Source organism: Somniosus microcephalus, chromosome 33, assembly GCF_052327205.1.
Source record: "Somniosus microcephalus isolate GS21.2 chromosome 33, FLI_Smic_1.0, whole genome shotgun sequence".
Taxonomy (NCBI): Eukaryota; Metazoa; Chordata; class Chondrichthyes; order Squaliformes; family Somniosidae; genus Somniosus; species Somniosus microcephalus.
The window spans coordinates 37,708,909-37,725,403 of NC_141019.1; the positions used below are offsets into that span (position 1 = coordinate 37,708,909).

Genomic DNA, 16,495 nt, shown 5'->3' on the forward strand with positions numbered 1-16,495 from the left:
ATAACACTGGGGTACAGCACTGTTGGGTATAGGTCTGTCATTGTATAACACTGGGGTACAGTACTGGTGGGTACAGGTCTGTCACTGTAACACGGGTACAGTACTGGTGGTCACAGGTCTGTCACTGTATAACACTGGGGTACAGTACTGGTGGGTACAAGTCTGTCACTGTATAACACTGGGGTACAGTACTGGTGGGTACAGGCCTGTCTCTAACACTGGGGTACAGTGCTGGTGGGTACAAGTCTGTCACGGTATAACACTGGGGTACAGTACTGGTGGGTACAGGTCTGTCCCTGTTTAACACTGGGGTACAGTACTGGTGGGTACAGGTCTGTCCCTGTATAACACTGGGGTACAGTACTGGTGGGTACAGGTCTGTCCCTGTATAACACTTGGGTACAGTACTGGTGGGTACAGGTCTGTCACTGTATAACACTGGGGCACAGTACTGCTGGGTACAGGTCTGTCACTGTATAACACTGGGGTACAGTACTGGTGGGTACAGGTCTGTCACTTGATAACACTGGGGTACAGTACTGGTGGGTACAGGTCTGTCACTGTATAACCCTGGGGTACAGTACTGGTGGGTACAAGTCTGTCACTAACACTGGGGTACAGTACTGGTGGGTACAGGTCTGTCACTGTATAACACTGGGGTACAGTACTGGTGGGTACAGGTCTGTCACTGTATAACACTGGGGTACAGTACTGGTGAGTACAGGTCTGGCACTAACACTGGGGTACAGTACTGGTGGGTACAGGTCTGTCACTGTATAACACTGGGGTACAGTACTGGTGGGTACAGGTCTGTCATTGTATAACACTGGGGTACAGTACTGGTGGGTACAGGTCTGTCACTGTGTAACACTGGGGTACAGTACTGGTGGGTACGGGTCTGTCACTGTACAACACTGGGGTACAGTACTGGTGGATACAGGTCTGTCACTGCATAACACTGGGGTACAGTACTGGTGGGTACAGGTCTGTCACTGTATAACACTGGGGTACAGTACTGGCGGGTGCAGGTCTGTCGCTGTATAACACTGGGGTACAGTTCCGGGTGGTACAGGTCTGTCACCGTATAACACCGTGCTACAGCACTGGTGGGTACAGGTCTGTCACTGTATAACACGGGTACAGTACTGGCGGGTACAGGTCTGTCACTGTATAACACTGGGGTACAGTCCTGGTGGGTACAGGTCTGTCACTGTATAACATGGGTACAGTACTGGTGGGTACAGGTCTGTCACTGTATAACACGGGGGCACAGTACTGCTGGGTACAGGTCTGTCACTGTATAACACAGGGTTACAGTACTGGTGGGTACAGGTCTGTCACTGTATAACCCTGGGGTACAGTACTGGTGTGTACGGGTCTGTCACCAACACGGGTACAGTACTGGTGGGTACAGGTCTGTCACTATATAACACTGGGGTACAGTACTGGTGGGTACAGGTCTTTCACTAACACGGGTACAGTACTGGTGGGTACAGGTCTGTCACCGTGTAACACTGGGGTACAGTACTGGTGGGTACAGGTCTGTCACCGTATAACACCGGGGTACAGCACTGGTGGGTACAGGTCTGTCACTGTATAACACTGGGGCACAGTACTGGTGGGTACAGGTCTGTCACTGTATAACACGGGGGCACAGTACTGCTGGGTACAGGTCTGTCACTGTATAACACAGGGTTACAGTACTGGTGGGTACAGGTCTGTCACTGTATAACCCTGGGATACAGTACTGGTGGGCACAGGTTTGTCACTAACACTGGGGTACAGTACTGGTGGGTACAGGTCTGTCACTGTATAACACTGGGGTACAGTACTGGTGGGTACAGGTCTGTCACTGTATAACACTGGGGTACAGTACTGGTGGGTACAGGTCTGTCACTAACACTGGGGTACAGTACTGGTGGGTACAGGTCTGTCACTGTATAACACTGGGGTACAGTACTGGTGGGTACAGGTCTGTCACTGTATAACACTGGGGTACAGTACTGGTGGGTACAGGTCTGTCACTGTATAACAGTGGGGTACAGTACTGGTGGGTACAGGTATGTCCCTGTATAACACTGGGGTACAGTACTGGTGGGTACAGCTCTGTCACTGTGTAACACGGGTACAGTACTGGTGGGTACCGGTCTGTCACTGTATAACACTGGGGTACAGTACTGGTGGGTACAGGTCTCTCACTGTATAACACTGGGGTACAGTACTGGTGGGTACAGGTCTGTCACTGTATAACACTGGGGTACAGTGCTGGTGGGTACAGGTCTGTCACTGTATAACACTGGGGTACAGCACTGTTGGGTATAGGTCTGTCACTGTATAACACTGGGGTACAGTACTGGTGGGCACAGGTGTGTCACTGTATAACACTGGGGTACAGTATTGTGGGTACAGGTCTGTAACTGTATAACACTGGGGTACAGTACTGGTGGGTACAGGTCTGTCACTGTATAACACTGGGGTACAGTTCTGGTGGGTACAGGTCTGTCACTGGATAACACTGGGGTACAGTACTGGCGGGTACAGGTCTCTCACTGTATAACACTGGGGTACAGTACTGGCGGGTACAGGTCTGTCACTGTATAACACTGGGGTACAGTACTGGTGGGTACAGGTCTGTCACTGTATAACACTGGGGTACAGTACTGGTGGGTACAGGTCTGTCAGTGTATAACACTGGGGTACAGTACTGGTGGTACAGGTCTGTCACTGTATAACACTGGGGTACAGTACTGGTGGGTACAGGTCTGTCCCGGGAAACACTGGGGCACAGTACTGGTGGGTACAGGTCTGTCACTGTATAACACTGGGGTACAGTACTGGTGGGTACAATTCTGTTACTGCATAACACTGGGGTGCAGTACTGGTGGGTACAGGTCTGTCACTGTATAACACTGGGGCACAGTACTGGTGGGTACAGGTCTGTCACTGTATAACACTGGGGTACAGCACTGTTGGGTTTAGGTCTGTCATTGTATAACACTGGGGTACAGTACTGGTGGATACAGGTCTGTCACTGTAACACGGGTACAGCACTGGTGGGTACAGGTCTGTCACTGTATAACACTGGGGTACAGTACTGGTGGGCACAGGTGTGTCCCTGTATAACACTGGGGTACAGTATTGTTGGTACAGGTCTGTCACTGTATAACACTGGGTACAGTACTGGTGGGTACAGGTCTGTCACTGTATAACACTGGGGTACAGTACTGGTGGGTACAGGTCTGTCACTTTATAACACTGGGGTACAGTACTGGTGGGTACAGGTCTGTCACTGTATAACACTGGGGTACAGTACTGGTGGGTGCAGGTCTGTCACTGTATAACACTGGGGTACAGTACTGGTGGGCACAGGTCTGTCGCTGTATAACACTGGGGTACAGTACTGGTGGGTACAGGTCTGTCACTGTATAACCCTGGGGTACAGTACTGGTGGGTACAAGTCTGTCACTGTATAACACTGGGGTACAGTACTGGTGGGTACAGGTCTGTCACTAACACTTGGGTACAGTACTAGTGGGTACAGGTCTGTCACTGTATAACACTGGGGTACAGTACTGGTGGGTACAGGTCTGGCACTAACACTGGGGTACAGTACTGGTGGGTACAGGTCTGTCACTGTATAACACTGGGGTACAGTACTAGTGGGTACAGGTCTGTCATTGTATAACACTGGGGTACAGTACTGGTGGGTACAGGTCTGTCACTGTATAACACTGGGGTACAGTACTGGTGGGTACGAGTCTGTCACTGTATAACACTGGGGTACAGCACTGGTGGATACAGGTCTGTCACTGCATAAGACTGGGGTACAGTACTGGTGGGTACAGGTCTGTCACTGTATAAAACTGGGGTACAGTACTGGCGGGTACAGGTCTGTCGCTGTATAACACTGGGGTACAGTACTGGTGGGTACAGGTCTGTCACTGTATAACACTGGGGTACAGTACTGGTGGGTACAGGTCTGTCACTGTATAACACTGGGGTACAGTACTGGTCTGTCACTGTATAACACGGGTACAGTACTGGTGGGCACAGGTCTGTCACTAACACTGTGGTACAGTACTGGTGGGTACAGGTCTGTCACTAACACTGGGGTACAGTACTGGTGGGTACAAGTCTGTCACTGTATAACACTGGGGTACAGTACTGGTGGGTACAAGTCTGTCACTGTACAACACTGGGGTACAGTACTGGTGGGTACAGGACTGTCACTGTATAACACTGGGGTACAGTACTGGTGGGTACAAGTCTGTCACTGTATAACACTGGGGTACAGTACTGGTGGGTACAAGTCTGTCACTGTATAACACTGGGGTACAGTACTGGTGGGTACAAGTCTGTCACGGTATAACAATGGGGTACAGTACTGGTGGGTACAGGTCTGTCACTGTATAACACTGGGGTACAGTACTGGTGGGTACAAGTCTGTCCCTGTGTAACACTGGGGTACAGTACTGGTGGGTACAAGTCTGTCGCTGTTTAACACTGGGGTACAGTACTGGTGGGTACAGGTCTGTCACTGTATAACACTGGGGTACAGTACTGGTGGGTACAGGTCTGTCACTGTATAACACTGGGGTACAGTACTGGTGGGTACAGGTCTGTCACTGTATAACACTGGGGTACAGTACTGGTGGGTACAGGTCTGTCATTGTATAACACTGGGGTACAGTACTGGTGGGTACAGGTCTGTCACTGTATAACACTGGGGTACAGTACTGGTGGGTACGGGTCTGTCACTGTATAACACTGGGGTACAGCACTTGTGGATACAGGTCTGTCACTGCATAACACTGGGGTACAGTACTGGTGGGTACAGGTCTGTCACTGTATAACACTGGGGTACAGTACTGGCGGGTACAGGTCTGTCGCTGTTTCACACTGGGGTACAGTACTGGTGGGTACAGGTCTGTCAGTGTATAACACTGGGGTACAGTACTGGTGGGTACAGGTCTGTCACTGTATAACACTGGGGTACAGTACTGGTCTGTCACTGTATAACACTGGGGTACAGTACTGGTGGGCACAGGTCTGTCACTAACACTGGGGTACAGTACTGGTGGGTACAGGTCTGTCACTAACACTGGGGTACAGTACTGGTGGGTACAAGTCTGTCACTGTGTAACACTGGGGTACAGTACTGGTGGGTGCAAGTCTGTCACTGTATAACACTGGGTACAGTACTGGTGGGTACAGGACTGTCACGGTATAACACTGGGGTGCAGTACTGGTGGGTACAGGTCTGTCACTGTATAACACTGGGGTTCAGTACTGGTGGGTACAAGTCTGTTACTGTATAACTCTGGGGTACAGTACTGGTGGGTACAGGACTGTCACTGTATAACACTGGGGTACAGCACTGGTGGGTACAAGTCTGTCACTGTATAACACTGGGGTACAGTACTGGTGGGTACAGGCCTGTCTCTAACACTGGGGTACAGTACTGGTGGGTACAAGTCTGTCACGGTATAACACTGGGGTACAGTACTGGTGGGTACAAGTCTGTCGCTGTTTAACACTGGGGTACAGTACTGGTGGGTACAGGTCTGTCACTGTATAACACTGGAGTACAGTACTGGTGGGTACAGGTCTGTCCCTGTATAACACTGGGGTACAGTACTGGTGGGTACAGGTCTGTCCCTGTATAACACTGGGGTACAGTACTGGTGGGTACAGGTCTGTCCCTGTATAACACTTGGGTACAGTACTGGTGGGTACAGGTCTGTCACTGTATAACACTGGGGCACAGTACTGGAGGGTACAGGTCTGTCACTGTATAACACTGGGGTACAGCACTGTTGGGTATAGGTCTGTCATTGTATAACACTGGGGTACAGTACTGGTGGGTACAGGTCTGTCACTGTAACACGGGTACAGTACTGGTGGGTACAGGTCTGTCACTGTATAACACTGGGGTACAGTACTGGTGGGTACAGGTCTGTCACTGTATAACACTGGGGCACAGTACTGGTGGGTACAGGTCTGTCACTGTAACACGGGTACAGTACTGGTGGGTACAGGTCTGTCACTGTATAACACTGGGGTACAGTACTGGTGGGTACAGGTCTGTCACTGTATAACACTGGGGCACAGTACTGGTGGGTACAGGTCTGTCACTGTATAACACTGGGGTACAGTAATGGTGGGTACAGGTCTGTCACTGTATAACACTGGGGCACAGTACTGCTGGGTACAGGTCTGTCACTGTATAACACTGGGGTACAGTACTGGTGGGTACAGGTCTGTCACTTTATAACACTGGGGTACAGTACTGGTGGGTACAGGTCTGTCACTGTATAACACTGGGGTACAGTACTGGTGGGTGCAGGTTTGTCACTGCATAACACTGGGGTACAGTACTGGTGGGCACAGGTCTGTCGCTGTATAACACTGGGGTACAGTACTGGTGGGTACAGGTCTGTCACTGTATAACCCTGGGGTACAGTACTGGTGGGTTCAGGTCTGTCACTGTATAACACCGTGCTACAGCACTGGTGGGTACAGGTCTGTCACTGTATAACACGGGTACAGTACTGGCGGGTACAGGTCTGTCACTGTATAACACTGGGGTACAGTCCTGGTGGGTACAGGTCTGTCACTGTATAACATGGGTACAGTACTGGTGGGTACAGGTCTGTCACCAACACGGGTACAGTACTGGTGGGTACAGGTCTGTCACTGTATAACACTGGGGTACAGTACTGGTGGGTACAGGTCTTTCACTAACACGGGTACAGTACTGGTGGGTACAGGTCTGTCACCGTGTAACACTGGGGTACAGTACTGGTGGGTACAGGTCTGGCGCCGTATAACACCGGGGTACAGCACTGGTGGGTACAGGTCTGTCACTGTATAACACGGGTACAGTATTGGTGGGTACAGGTCTGTCACTGTATAACACTGGGGTACAGTACTGGTGGGTACAGGTCTGTCATTATATAACACTGGGGTACAGTACTGGTGGGTACAGGTCTGTCACTGTATAACACTGGGGTACAGTACTGGTGGGTACAGGTCTGTCACTAACACTGGTACAGTACTGGTGGGTACAGGTCTGTCACTGTATAACACTGGGGTACAGTACTGGTAGGTAAAGGTCTGTCACTGTATAACACTGGGGTACAGTACTGGTGGGTGCAGGTCTCTCACTGTATAACACTGGGATACAGTACTGGTGGGTACAGGTCTGTCACTGTATAACACTGGGGTACAGTACTGGTGGGTACTCGTCTGTTACTGTATAACATGGGTACAGTCCTGGTGGGTACAGGTCTGTCACTGTATAACACTGGGGTACAGTACTGGTGGGTAGAGGTCTGTCACTGTATAACACTGGGGTGCAGTACTGGTGGGTACAGATCTGTCGCTGTATAACACTGGGGATACAGTACTGGTGGGTACAGGTCTGCCAATAACACTGAGGTACAGTACTGGTGGGTACAGGTCTGTCACTAACACGGGTACAGTACTGGTGGGTACAGGTCTGTCACCGTATAACACTGGGGTACAGTACTGGTGGGTACAAATCTGTCACCGTATAACACCGGGGTACAGTACTGGTGGGTACAGGTCTGTCACTGTAGAACACGGGTACAGTACTGGTGGGTACAGGTCTGTCACTGTATAACACTGGAGTACAGTACTGGTGGGTACAGGTCTGTCACTATATAACACTGGGGTACAGTACTGGTGGGTACAGGTCTGTCACTGTAGAACACGGGTACAGTACTGGTGGGTACAGGTCTGTCACTAACACTGGTACAGTACTGGTGGGTACAGGTCTGTCAGTGTATAACACTGGGGTACAGTACTGGTGGGTGCAGGTCTGTCACTGTATATCACTGGGGTACAGTACTGGTGGGTACAGGTCTGTCACTGTATAACATGGGTACAGTACTGGTGAGTACAGGTCTGTCACTGTATAACACTGGGGGTACAGTACTGGTGGGTACAGGTCTGTCACTGTATAACACTGGGGTACAGTACTGGTGGGTACAGGTCTGTCACTGTATAACATGGGTACAGTACTGGTGGGTACAGGTCTGTCCCTGTATAACACTGGGGTACAGTACTGGTGGGTACAGGTCTGTCCCTGTATAACACTGGGGTACAGTACTGGTGGGTACAGGTCTGTAACTGTATAACACTGGGGTACAGTACTGGTGGGTAGCGGTCTGTCACTGTATAACACTGGGGTGTAGTACTGGTGGGTACAGATCTGTCACTGTATAACACTGGGGATACAGTAGTAGTGGATACAGGTCTGCCAATAACACTGAGGTACAGTACAAGTGGGTACAGGTCTGTCACAATAACACTGGGGTACAGTCCTGGTGTGTACAGGTCTGTCGCTAACACGGGTACAGTACTGGTGGGTACAGATCTGTCACTGTATAACACTGGGGTACAGTACTGGTAGGTAAAGGTCTGTCACTGTATAACATGGGTACAGTACTGGTGAGTACAGGTCTGTCACTGTATAACACTGGGGGTACAGTACTGGTGGGTACAGGTCTGTCACTGTATAACTCTGGGGTACAGTACTGGTGGGTACAGGTCTGTCACTGTATAACATGGGTACAGTACTGGTGAGTACAGGTCTGTCACTGTATAACACTGGGGGTACAGTACTGGTGGGTACAGGTCTGTCACTGTATAACACTGGGGTACAGTACTGGTGGGTACGGGTCTGTCGCTGTATAACCCTGGGGTACAGTATTGTGGGTACAGGTCTGTCACTGTATAACACTGGGGTACAGTACTGGCGGGTACAGGTCTGTCACTGTATAACACTGGGGTACAGTACTGGTGGGTACAGGTGTGTCACTATCACTGGGGTACAGTACTGGTGGGTACAGGTCTGTCACTGTATAACACTGGGGTACAGTACTGGTGGGTACAGGTCTGTCACTATCACTGGGGTACAGTACTGGTGGGTACAGGTCTGTCACTATCACTGGGGTACAGTACTGGTGGGTACGGGTCTGTCACTATCACTGGGGTACAGTACTGGTGGTTACGGGTCTGGTGGGAATTGGAGTTGGTGGATTAAGAGTTATGAAATGTTTTTGAGCAACATTAGTGTGTTGAGCTAACAGTTTTCCCCGTAGTTCTGGTGCTGAGAGAGTAAAGAGCCTCTGACACAGGCACTGCATCTAAAAGTATATTTTCAGATTTTATGATAATTGAGAGTGAGCTGTGACCTGTTTTAATTTGGTTGCCTTGGAGATGGTTGTCACGCACCCTCCTTCGCTCATGATGCGTCATTGGTGGAGGGAGTGTGAACCATCGTGTTAATACAGTCTGTTCGTTGTACGTTTCTCACACAGATGATCAGATGGAGGTAACTGTGGAAACTATTTAAAAAGTCGTTTTTCTGTTTATTTCTGAATAAACTGTTGGAATCTGATGGCAATTGAAGTTTTAGAAATCCATTCAAGTCCCTCATTGAGGAGATTTGGACATTTCAACACTCTGTAACCATGCCCTGTCGGGAGCGCTGAATGTTGTGGAACGTGATTGTGCAGAAGCCTTGATCAGAGCCGCGAGAATCCTGATTCCCTGCTGGATTCTACGCAAGCCCCACTTCTTCATCATAGAACCACCCAGCTCCATGGGAGCCTGTGGGGTGGGGAATCGGAGCCAACGGGGAATCGGAGCCAACGGGGAATCGGAGCCAACGGGGAACCGGAGCCAACGGGGAACCGGAGCCAACGGGGAACCGGAGAGAACGGGGAATCGGAGCCAACGGGGAATCGGAGCCAACGGGGAATCGGAGCCAACAGGGAATCGGAGAGAACGGGGAACCGGAGAGAACGGGGAATCGGAGCCAACGGGGAATCGGAGCCAACGGGGAATCGGAGCCAACGGGGAATCGGAGAGAACGGGGAACCGGAGAGAACGGGGAATCGGAGCCAACGGGGAATCGGAGCCAACGGGGAATCGGAGCCAACGGGGAACCGGAGAGAACGGGGAACCGGAGCCAACGGGGAACCGGAGCCAACGGGGAACCGGAGCCAACGGGGAACCGGAGCCAACGGGGAATCGGAGCCAACGGGGAATCGGAGCCAACGGGGAATCGGAGAGAACGGGGAATCGGAGCCAACGGGGAACCGGAGCCAACGGGGAACCGGAGCCAACGGGGAACCGGAGCCAACGGGGAACCGGAGCCAACGGGGAACCGGAGCCAACGGGGAACCGGAGAGAACGGGGAATCGGAGAGAACGGGGAATCGGAGAGAACGGGGAACCGGAGAGAACGGGGAACCGGAGAGAACGGGGAACCGGAGCCAACGGGGAACCGGAGAGAACGGGGAATCGGAGAGAACGGGGAACCGGAGAGAACGGGGAACCGGAGCCAACGGGGAACCGGAGAGAACGGGGAACCGGAGAGAACGGGGAACCGGAGAGAACGGGGAATCGGAGCCAACGGGGAACCGGAGAGAACGGGGAACCGGAGCCAACGGGGAACCGGAGCCAACGGGGAATCGGAGAGAACGGGGAATCGGAGAGAACGGGGAATCGGAGCCAACGGGGAACCGGAGAGAACGGGGAATCGGAGAGAACGGGGAATCGGAGAGAACGGGGAATCGGAGCCAACGGGGAATCGGAGAGAACGGGGAATCGGAGCCAACGGGGAATCGGAGAGAACGGGGAATCGGAGAGAACGGGGAATCGGAGCCAACGGGGAACCGGAGAGAACGGGGAATCGGAGAGAACGGGGAATCGGAGCCAACGGGGAATCGGAGAGAACGGGGAATCGGAGCCAACGGGGAACCGGAGAGAACGGGGAATCGGAGAGAACGGGGAATCGGAACCAACGGGGAATCGGAGAGAACGGGGAATCGGAGCCAACGGGGAATCGGAGAGAACGGGGAACCGGAGAGAACGGGGAATCGGAGCCAATGGGGAACCGGAGAGAACGGGGAACCGGAGAGAACGGGGAACCGGAGAGAACGGGGAACCGGAGAGAACGGGGAACCGGAGAGAACGGGGAACCGGAGAGAACGGGGAATCGGAGAGAACGGGGGCGGGGAATGAGTCCTGTGGGGGGGGAATGAGTCCTGTGGAGTGGGGGGGGAATGAGTCCTGTGGGGGGGGGAAATGAGTCCTGTGGGGGGGGGAATGAGTCCTGTGGGGGGGGGGAATGAGTCCTGTGGGGGGGGGGGAATGAGTCCTGTGGGGGGGGGAATGAGTCCTGTGGGGGGGGAATGAGTCCTGTGGGGGGGGAATGAGTCCTGTGGGGGGGAATGAGTCCTGTGGGGGGGGGGAATGAGTCCTGTGGGGGGGGGGAATGAGGCCTGTTGGGGGGGGCACTGAGTTCTGTGGGGGGGGGGGAAAATGAGTCCTGTGGGGGGGGGGAATGAGTCCTGTGGGGGGGGGGAATGAGGCCTGTTGGGGGGGGCACTGAGTTCTGTGGGGGGGGGGGAAATGAGTCCTGTGGGGGGGGGGAATGAGTCCTGTGGGGGGGGGGAATGAGTCCTGTGGGGGGGGGAATGAGTCCTGTGGGGGGGAGAATGAGTCCTGTGGGGGGGGGGGAATGAGTCCTGTGGGGAGGGGGAATGAGTCCCGTGGGGGGTGGGGAATGAGTCCGGTGGGGGGTGGGGAATGAGTCCGGTGGGGGGGGAATGAGTCCTGTGGGGGGGGAATGAGTCCTGTGGGGGGGGAATGAGTCCTGTGGGGGGGGGAATGAGTCCTGTGGGTGGGGGAAATAGTCCTGTGGGGGGGGGGGGATGAGTCCTGTGGGGGGGGGGGGGAATGAGTCCTGTGGGGGTGGGGAATGAGTCCTGTGGGGGTGGGGAATGAATCCTGTGGGGTGGGGGGGAAATGAGTCCTGTGGGGGGGGATGAGTCCTGTGGGGGTGGGGAATGAGTCCTGTGGGGGGGAAATGAGTCCTGTGGGGGGGGGAATGAGTCCTGTGGGGGTGGGGAATGAATCCTGTGGGGTGGGGGGGGAAATGAGTCCTGTGGGGGGGGATGAGTCCTGTGGGGGTGGGGAATGAGTCCTGTGGGGGGGGGGGAAATGAGTCCTGTGGGGGGGGGAATGAGTCCTGTGGGGGCTGGGGAATGAGTCCTGTGGGGGCTGGGGAATGAGTCCTCTGGGGGGGGGGGGAGAATGAGTCCTGTGGGGGGGGGGGGAGAATGAGTCCTGTGGGGGGGGGGAGAATGAGTCCTGTGGGGGGGGGGGAGAATGAGTCCTGTGGGGGGGAAATGAGTCCTGTGGGGGGGGGGAATGAGTCCTGTGGGGGTGGGGAATGAATCCTGTGGGGTGGGGGGGGAAATGAGTCCTGTGGGGGGGGATGAGTCCTGTGGGGGTGGGGAATGAGTCCTGTGGGGGGTGGGGAATGAGTCCTGTGGGGGGGGGGAAATGAGTCCTGTGGGGGGTGGGGAATGAGTCCTGTGGGGGGGGGGGGAAATGAGTCCTGTAGGGGGGGGCGAATGAGTCCTGTGGGGAGGGGGGAATGAGTCCTGTAGGGGGGGGCGAATGAGTCCTGTGGGGAGGGGGAATGAGTCCTGTGGGGGGGGTGGGGAATGTGTCCTGTAGGGAGGGGGAATGAGTCCTGTGGGGGGGTGGGGAATGAATCCCGTGGGGGGGGGGAAATGAGTCCTGTAGGGGGGGGCGAATGAGTCCTGTGGGGAGGGGGAATGAGTCCTGTAGGGGGGGGCGAATGAGTCCTGTGGGGAGGGGGAATGAGTCCTGTGGGGGGGGTGGGGAATGTGTCCTGTAGGGAGGGGGAATGAGTCCTGTGGGGGGGTGGGGAATGAATCCCGTGGGGGGGGGGGGAAATGAGTCCTGTGGGGGGGGAATGAGTCCTGTGGGGGGGGGAATGAGTCCTGTGGGGGTGGGGAATGAGTCCTGTGGGGGGTGGGGAATGAGTCCTGTGGGGGGGTGGGAATGAGTCCTGTGGGGGGGGGAATGAGTCCTGTGGGGGGTGGGGAATGAGTCCGGTGGGGGGGGGAATGAGTCCTGTGGGGGGGGGAATGAGTCCTGTGGGGGGGGGGGGAATGAGTCCTGTGGGGGGTGGGGAATGAGTCATGTGGGGGGGGGAATGAGTCCTGTGGGGGGGGAATGAGTCCTGTGGGGGGGGGGAATGAGTCCTGTGGGGGGGGGAATGAGTCCTGTGGGGGGGGGAATGAGTCCTGTGGGGGGGGAGGGGGGGGGGAATGAGTCCTGTGGGGGGTGGGGAATGAGTCCTGTGGGGGGGGGGAATGAGTCCTGTGGGGGGGGGGAATGAGTCCTGTGGGGGGGGGAATGAGTCCTGTGGGGGGGGGAATGAGTCCTGTGGGGGGGGGGAATGAGTCCTGTGGGGGGGGGGGGGAATGAGTCCTGTGGGGGTGGGGAATGAGTCCTGTGGGGGGGGGGAATGAGTCCTGTGGGGGGTGGGGAATGAGTCCTGTGGGGGGGGGGGAATGAGTCCTGTGGGGGGGGGGAATGAGTCCTGTGGGGGGGGGAATGAGTCCTGTGGGGGGGGGGGAATGAGTCCTGTGGGGGGGGGGAGAATGAGTCCTGTGGGGGGTGGGGAATGAGTCCTGTGGGGGGTGGGGAATGAGTCCTGTGGGGGGGGGGGAATGAGTCCTGTGGGGGGGGGGGGAATGAGTCCTGTGGGGGTGGGGAATGAGTCCTGTGGGGGGTGGGGAATGAGTCCTGTGGGGGGGGGGGAATGAGTCCTGTGGGGGGGGAATGAGTCCTGTGGGGGGGGAATGAGTCCTGTGGGGGGGGGGGAAATGAGTCCTGTGGGGGGGGGGGGGGAAATGAGTCCTGTGGGGGGGGGGAATGAGTCCTGTGGGGGGGAAATGAATCCTGTGGGGGGGGGGGGGAATGAGTCCTGTGGGGGGGGGGGAATGAGTCCTGTGGGGGGGGGAATGAGTCCTGTGGGGGGGGAATGAATCCTGTGGGGGGGGGGAATGAGTCCTGTGGGAGGGGGAATGAGTCCTGTGGGGTGGGGGATGAGTCCTGTGGGGTGGGGGGGGAATGAGTCCTGTGGGGTGGGGGGGGAATGAGGCCTGTGGGGTGGGGGGGGAAATGAGTCCTGTGGGGTGGGGAAATGAATCCTGTGGGGGGGGGAAATGAGTCCTGTGGGGGGGGAAATGAGTCCTGTGGGGGGGGAATGAGTCCTGTGGGGGGGGAATGAGTCCTGTGGTGGGGGAATGAGTCCTGTGGGGGGGGGGGATGAGTCCTGTGGGGGGGGGGGAATGAGTCCTGTGGGGGGGGGGGAATGAGTCCTGTGGGGGGGGGGGAATGAGTCCTGTGGGGGGGGGGAATGAGTCCTGTGGGGGGGGGAATGAGTCCTGTGGGGGGGGGGAATGAGTCCTGTGGGGGGGTGGGGAATGAGTCCTGTGGGGGGGGGGGGAATGAGTCCTGTGGGGGGGGGGAATGAGTCCTGTGGGGGGTGGGGAATGAGTCCTGTGGGGGGGGAATGAGTCCTGTGGGGGGTGGGGAATGAGTCCTGTGGGGGGGGGGGGAAATGAGTCCTGTAGGGGGGGGCGAATGAGTCCTGTGGGGGTGGGATGAGTCCTGTGGGGGTGGGGAATGAGTCCTGTGGGGGGGGGAATGAGTCCTGTGGGGGGGGGAATGAGTCCTGTGGGGGGGGGGGGGAGAATGAGTCCTGTGGGGGGGGGAGAATGAGTCCTGTGGGGGGGGGGGAGAATGAGTCCTGTGGGGGGGAAATGAGTCCTGTGGGGGGGGGGAATGAGTCCTGTGGGGGTGGGGAATGAATCCTGTGGGGTGGGGGGGGAAATGAGTCCTGTGGGGGGGGATGAGTCCTGTGGGGGTGGGGAATGAGTCCTGTGGGGGGTGGGGAATGAGTCCTGTGGGGGGGGGGAAATGAGTCCTGTGGGGGGTGGGGAATGAGTCCTGTGGGGGGGGGGGGAAATGAGTCCTGTAGGGGGGGGCGAATGAGTCCTGTGGGGAGGGGGGAATGAGTCCTGTAGGGGGGGGCGAATGAGTCCTGTGGGGAGGGGGAATGAGTCCTGTGGGGGGGGTGGGGAATGTGTCCTGTAGGGAGGGGGAATGAGTCCTGTGGGGGGGTGGGGAATGAATCCCGTGGGGGGGGGGAAATGAGTCCTGTAGGGGGGGGCGAATGAGTCCTGTGGGGAGGGGGAATGAGTCCTGTAGGGGGGGGCGAATGAGTCCTGTGGGGAGGGGGAATGAGTCCTGTGGGGGGGGTGGGGAATGTGTCCTGTAGGGAGGGGGAATGAGTCCTGTGGGGGGGTGGGGAATGAATCCCGTGGGGGGGGGGGGAAATGAGTCCTGTGGGGGGGGAATGAGTCCTGTGGGGGGGGGAATGAGTCCTGTGGGGGTGGGGAATGAGTCCTGTGGGGGGTGGGGAATGAGTCCTGTGGGGGGGTGGGAATGAGTCCTGTGGGGGGGGGGAATGAGTCCTGTGGGGGGTGGGGAATGAGTCCGGTGGGGGGGGGGAATGAGTCCTGTGGGGGGGGGGAATGAGTCCTGTGGGGGGGGGGGAATGAGTCCTGTGGGGGGTGGGGAATGAGTCCGGTGGGGGGGGGAATGAGTCCTGTGGGGGGGGAATGAGTCCTGTGGGGGGGGGGGAATGAGTCCTGTGGGGGGGGGAATGAGTCCTGTGGGGGGGGGAATGAGTCCTGTGGGGGGTGGGGAATGAGTCCTGTGGGGGGTGGGGAATGAGTCCTGTGGGGGGGGGGGAATGAGTCCTGTGGGGGGGGGGAATGAGTCCTGTGGGGGGGGGGGAATGAGTCCTGTGGGGGGGGGGAATGAGTCCTGTGGGGGGGGGGAATGAGTCCTGTGGGGGGGGGGGAATGAGTCCTGTGGGGGTGGGGAATGAGTCCTGTGGGGGGGGGGAATGAGTCCTGTGGGGGGTGGGGAATGAGTCCTGTGGGGGGGGGGGAATGAGTCCTGTGGGGGGGGGGAATGAGTCCTGTGGGGGGGGGAATGAGTCCTGTGGGGGGGGGGAATGAGTCCTGTGGGGGGGGGGGAATGAGTCCTGTGGGGGGTGGGGGAATGAGTCCTGTGGGGGGTGGGGAATGAGTCCTGTGGGGGGGGGGAATGAGTCCTGTGGGGGGGGTCGGGGGGAATGAGTCCTGTGGGGGGGGGGAATGAGTCCTGTGGGGGGTGGGGAATGAGTCCTGTGGGGGGGGGGGAATGAGTCCTGTGGGGGGGGGGAATGAGTCCTGTGGGGGGGGGGAATGAGTCCTGTGGGGGGGGGGGAAATGAGTCCTGTGGGGGGGGGGGGGAAATGAGTCCTGTGGGGGGGGGGAATGAGTCCTGTGGGGGGGGAAATGAGTCCTGTGGGGGGGGGGAATGAGTCCTGTGGGGGGGGGAATGAGTCCTGTGGGGGGGGAATGAGTCCTGTGGGGGGGGGGAATGAGTCCTGTGGTGGGGGGAATGAGTCCTGTGGGGGGGGGGGATGAGTCCTGTGGGGGGGGGGGAATGAGTCCTGTGGGGGGGGGGGAATGAGTCCTGTGGGGGGGGGGGAATGAGTCCTGTGGGGGGGGGGAATGAGT

General features: G+C 56.8%; 1 protein-coding gene across 1 annotated transcript in view; it reads left to right on the top strand.

Moving 5' to 3' along the window:
* Positions 1–11,057, top strand: part of LOC147097185 (disco-interacting protein 2 homolog B-like) — a 159,564-nt gene extending 148,507 nt beyond the window's left edge. The window contains exon 21 of the mRNA XM_085972544.1: positions 9,618–11,057. Coding sequence (XP_085828670.1) covers positions 9,618–11,057 — 1,440 coding nt within the window. The remainder of the gene's footprint in view (positions 1–9,617) is intronic.
* Positions 11,058–16,495: the final 5,438 nt, after the last annotated feature.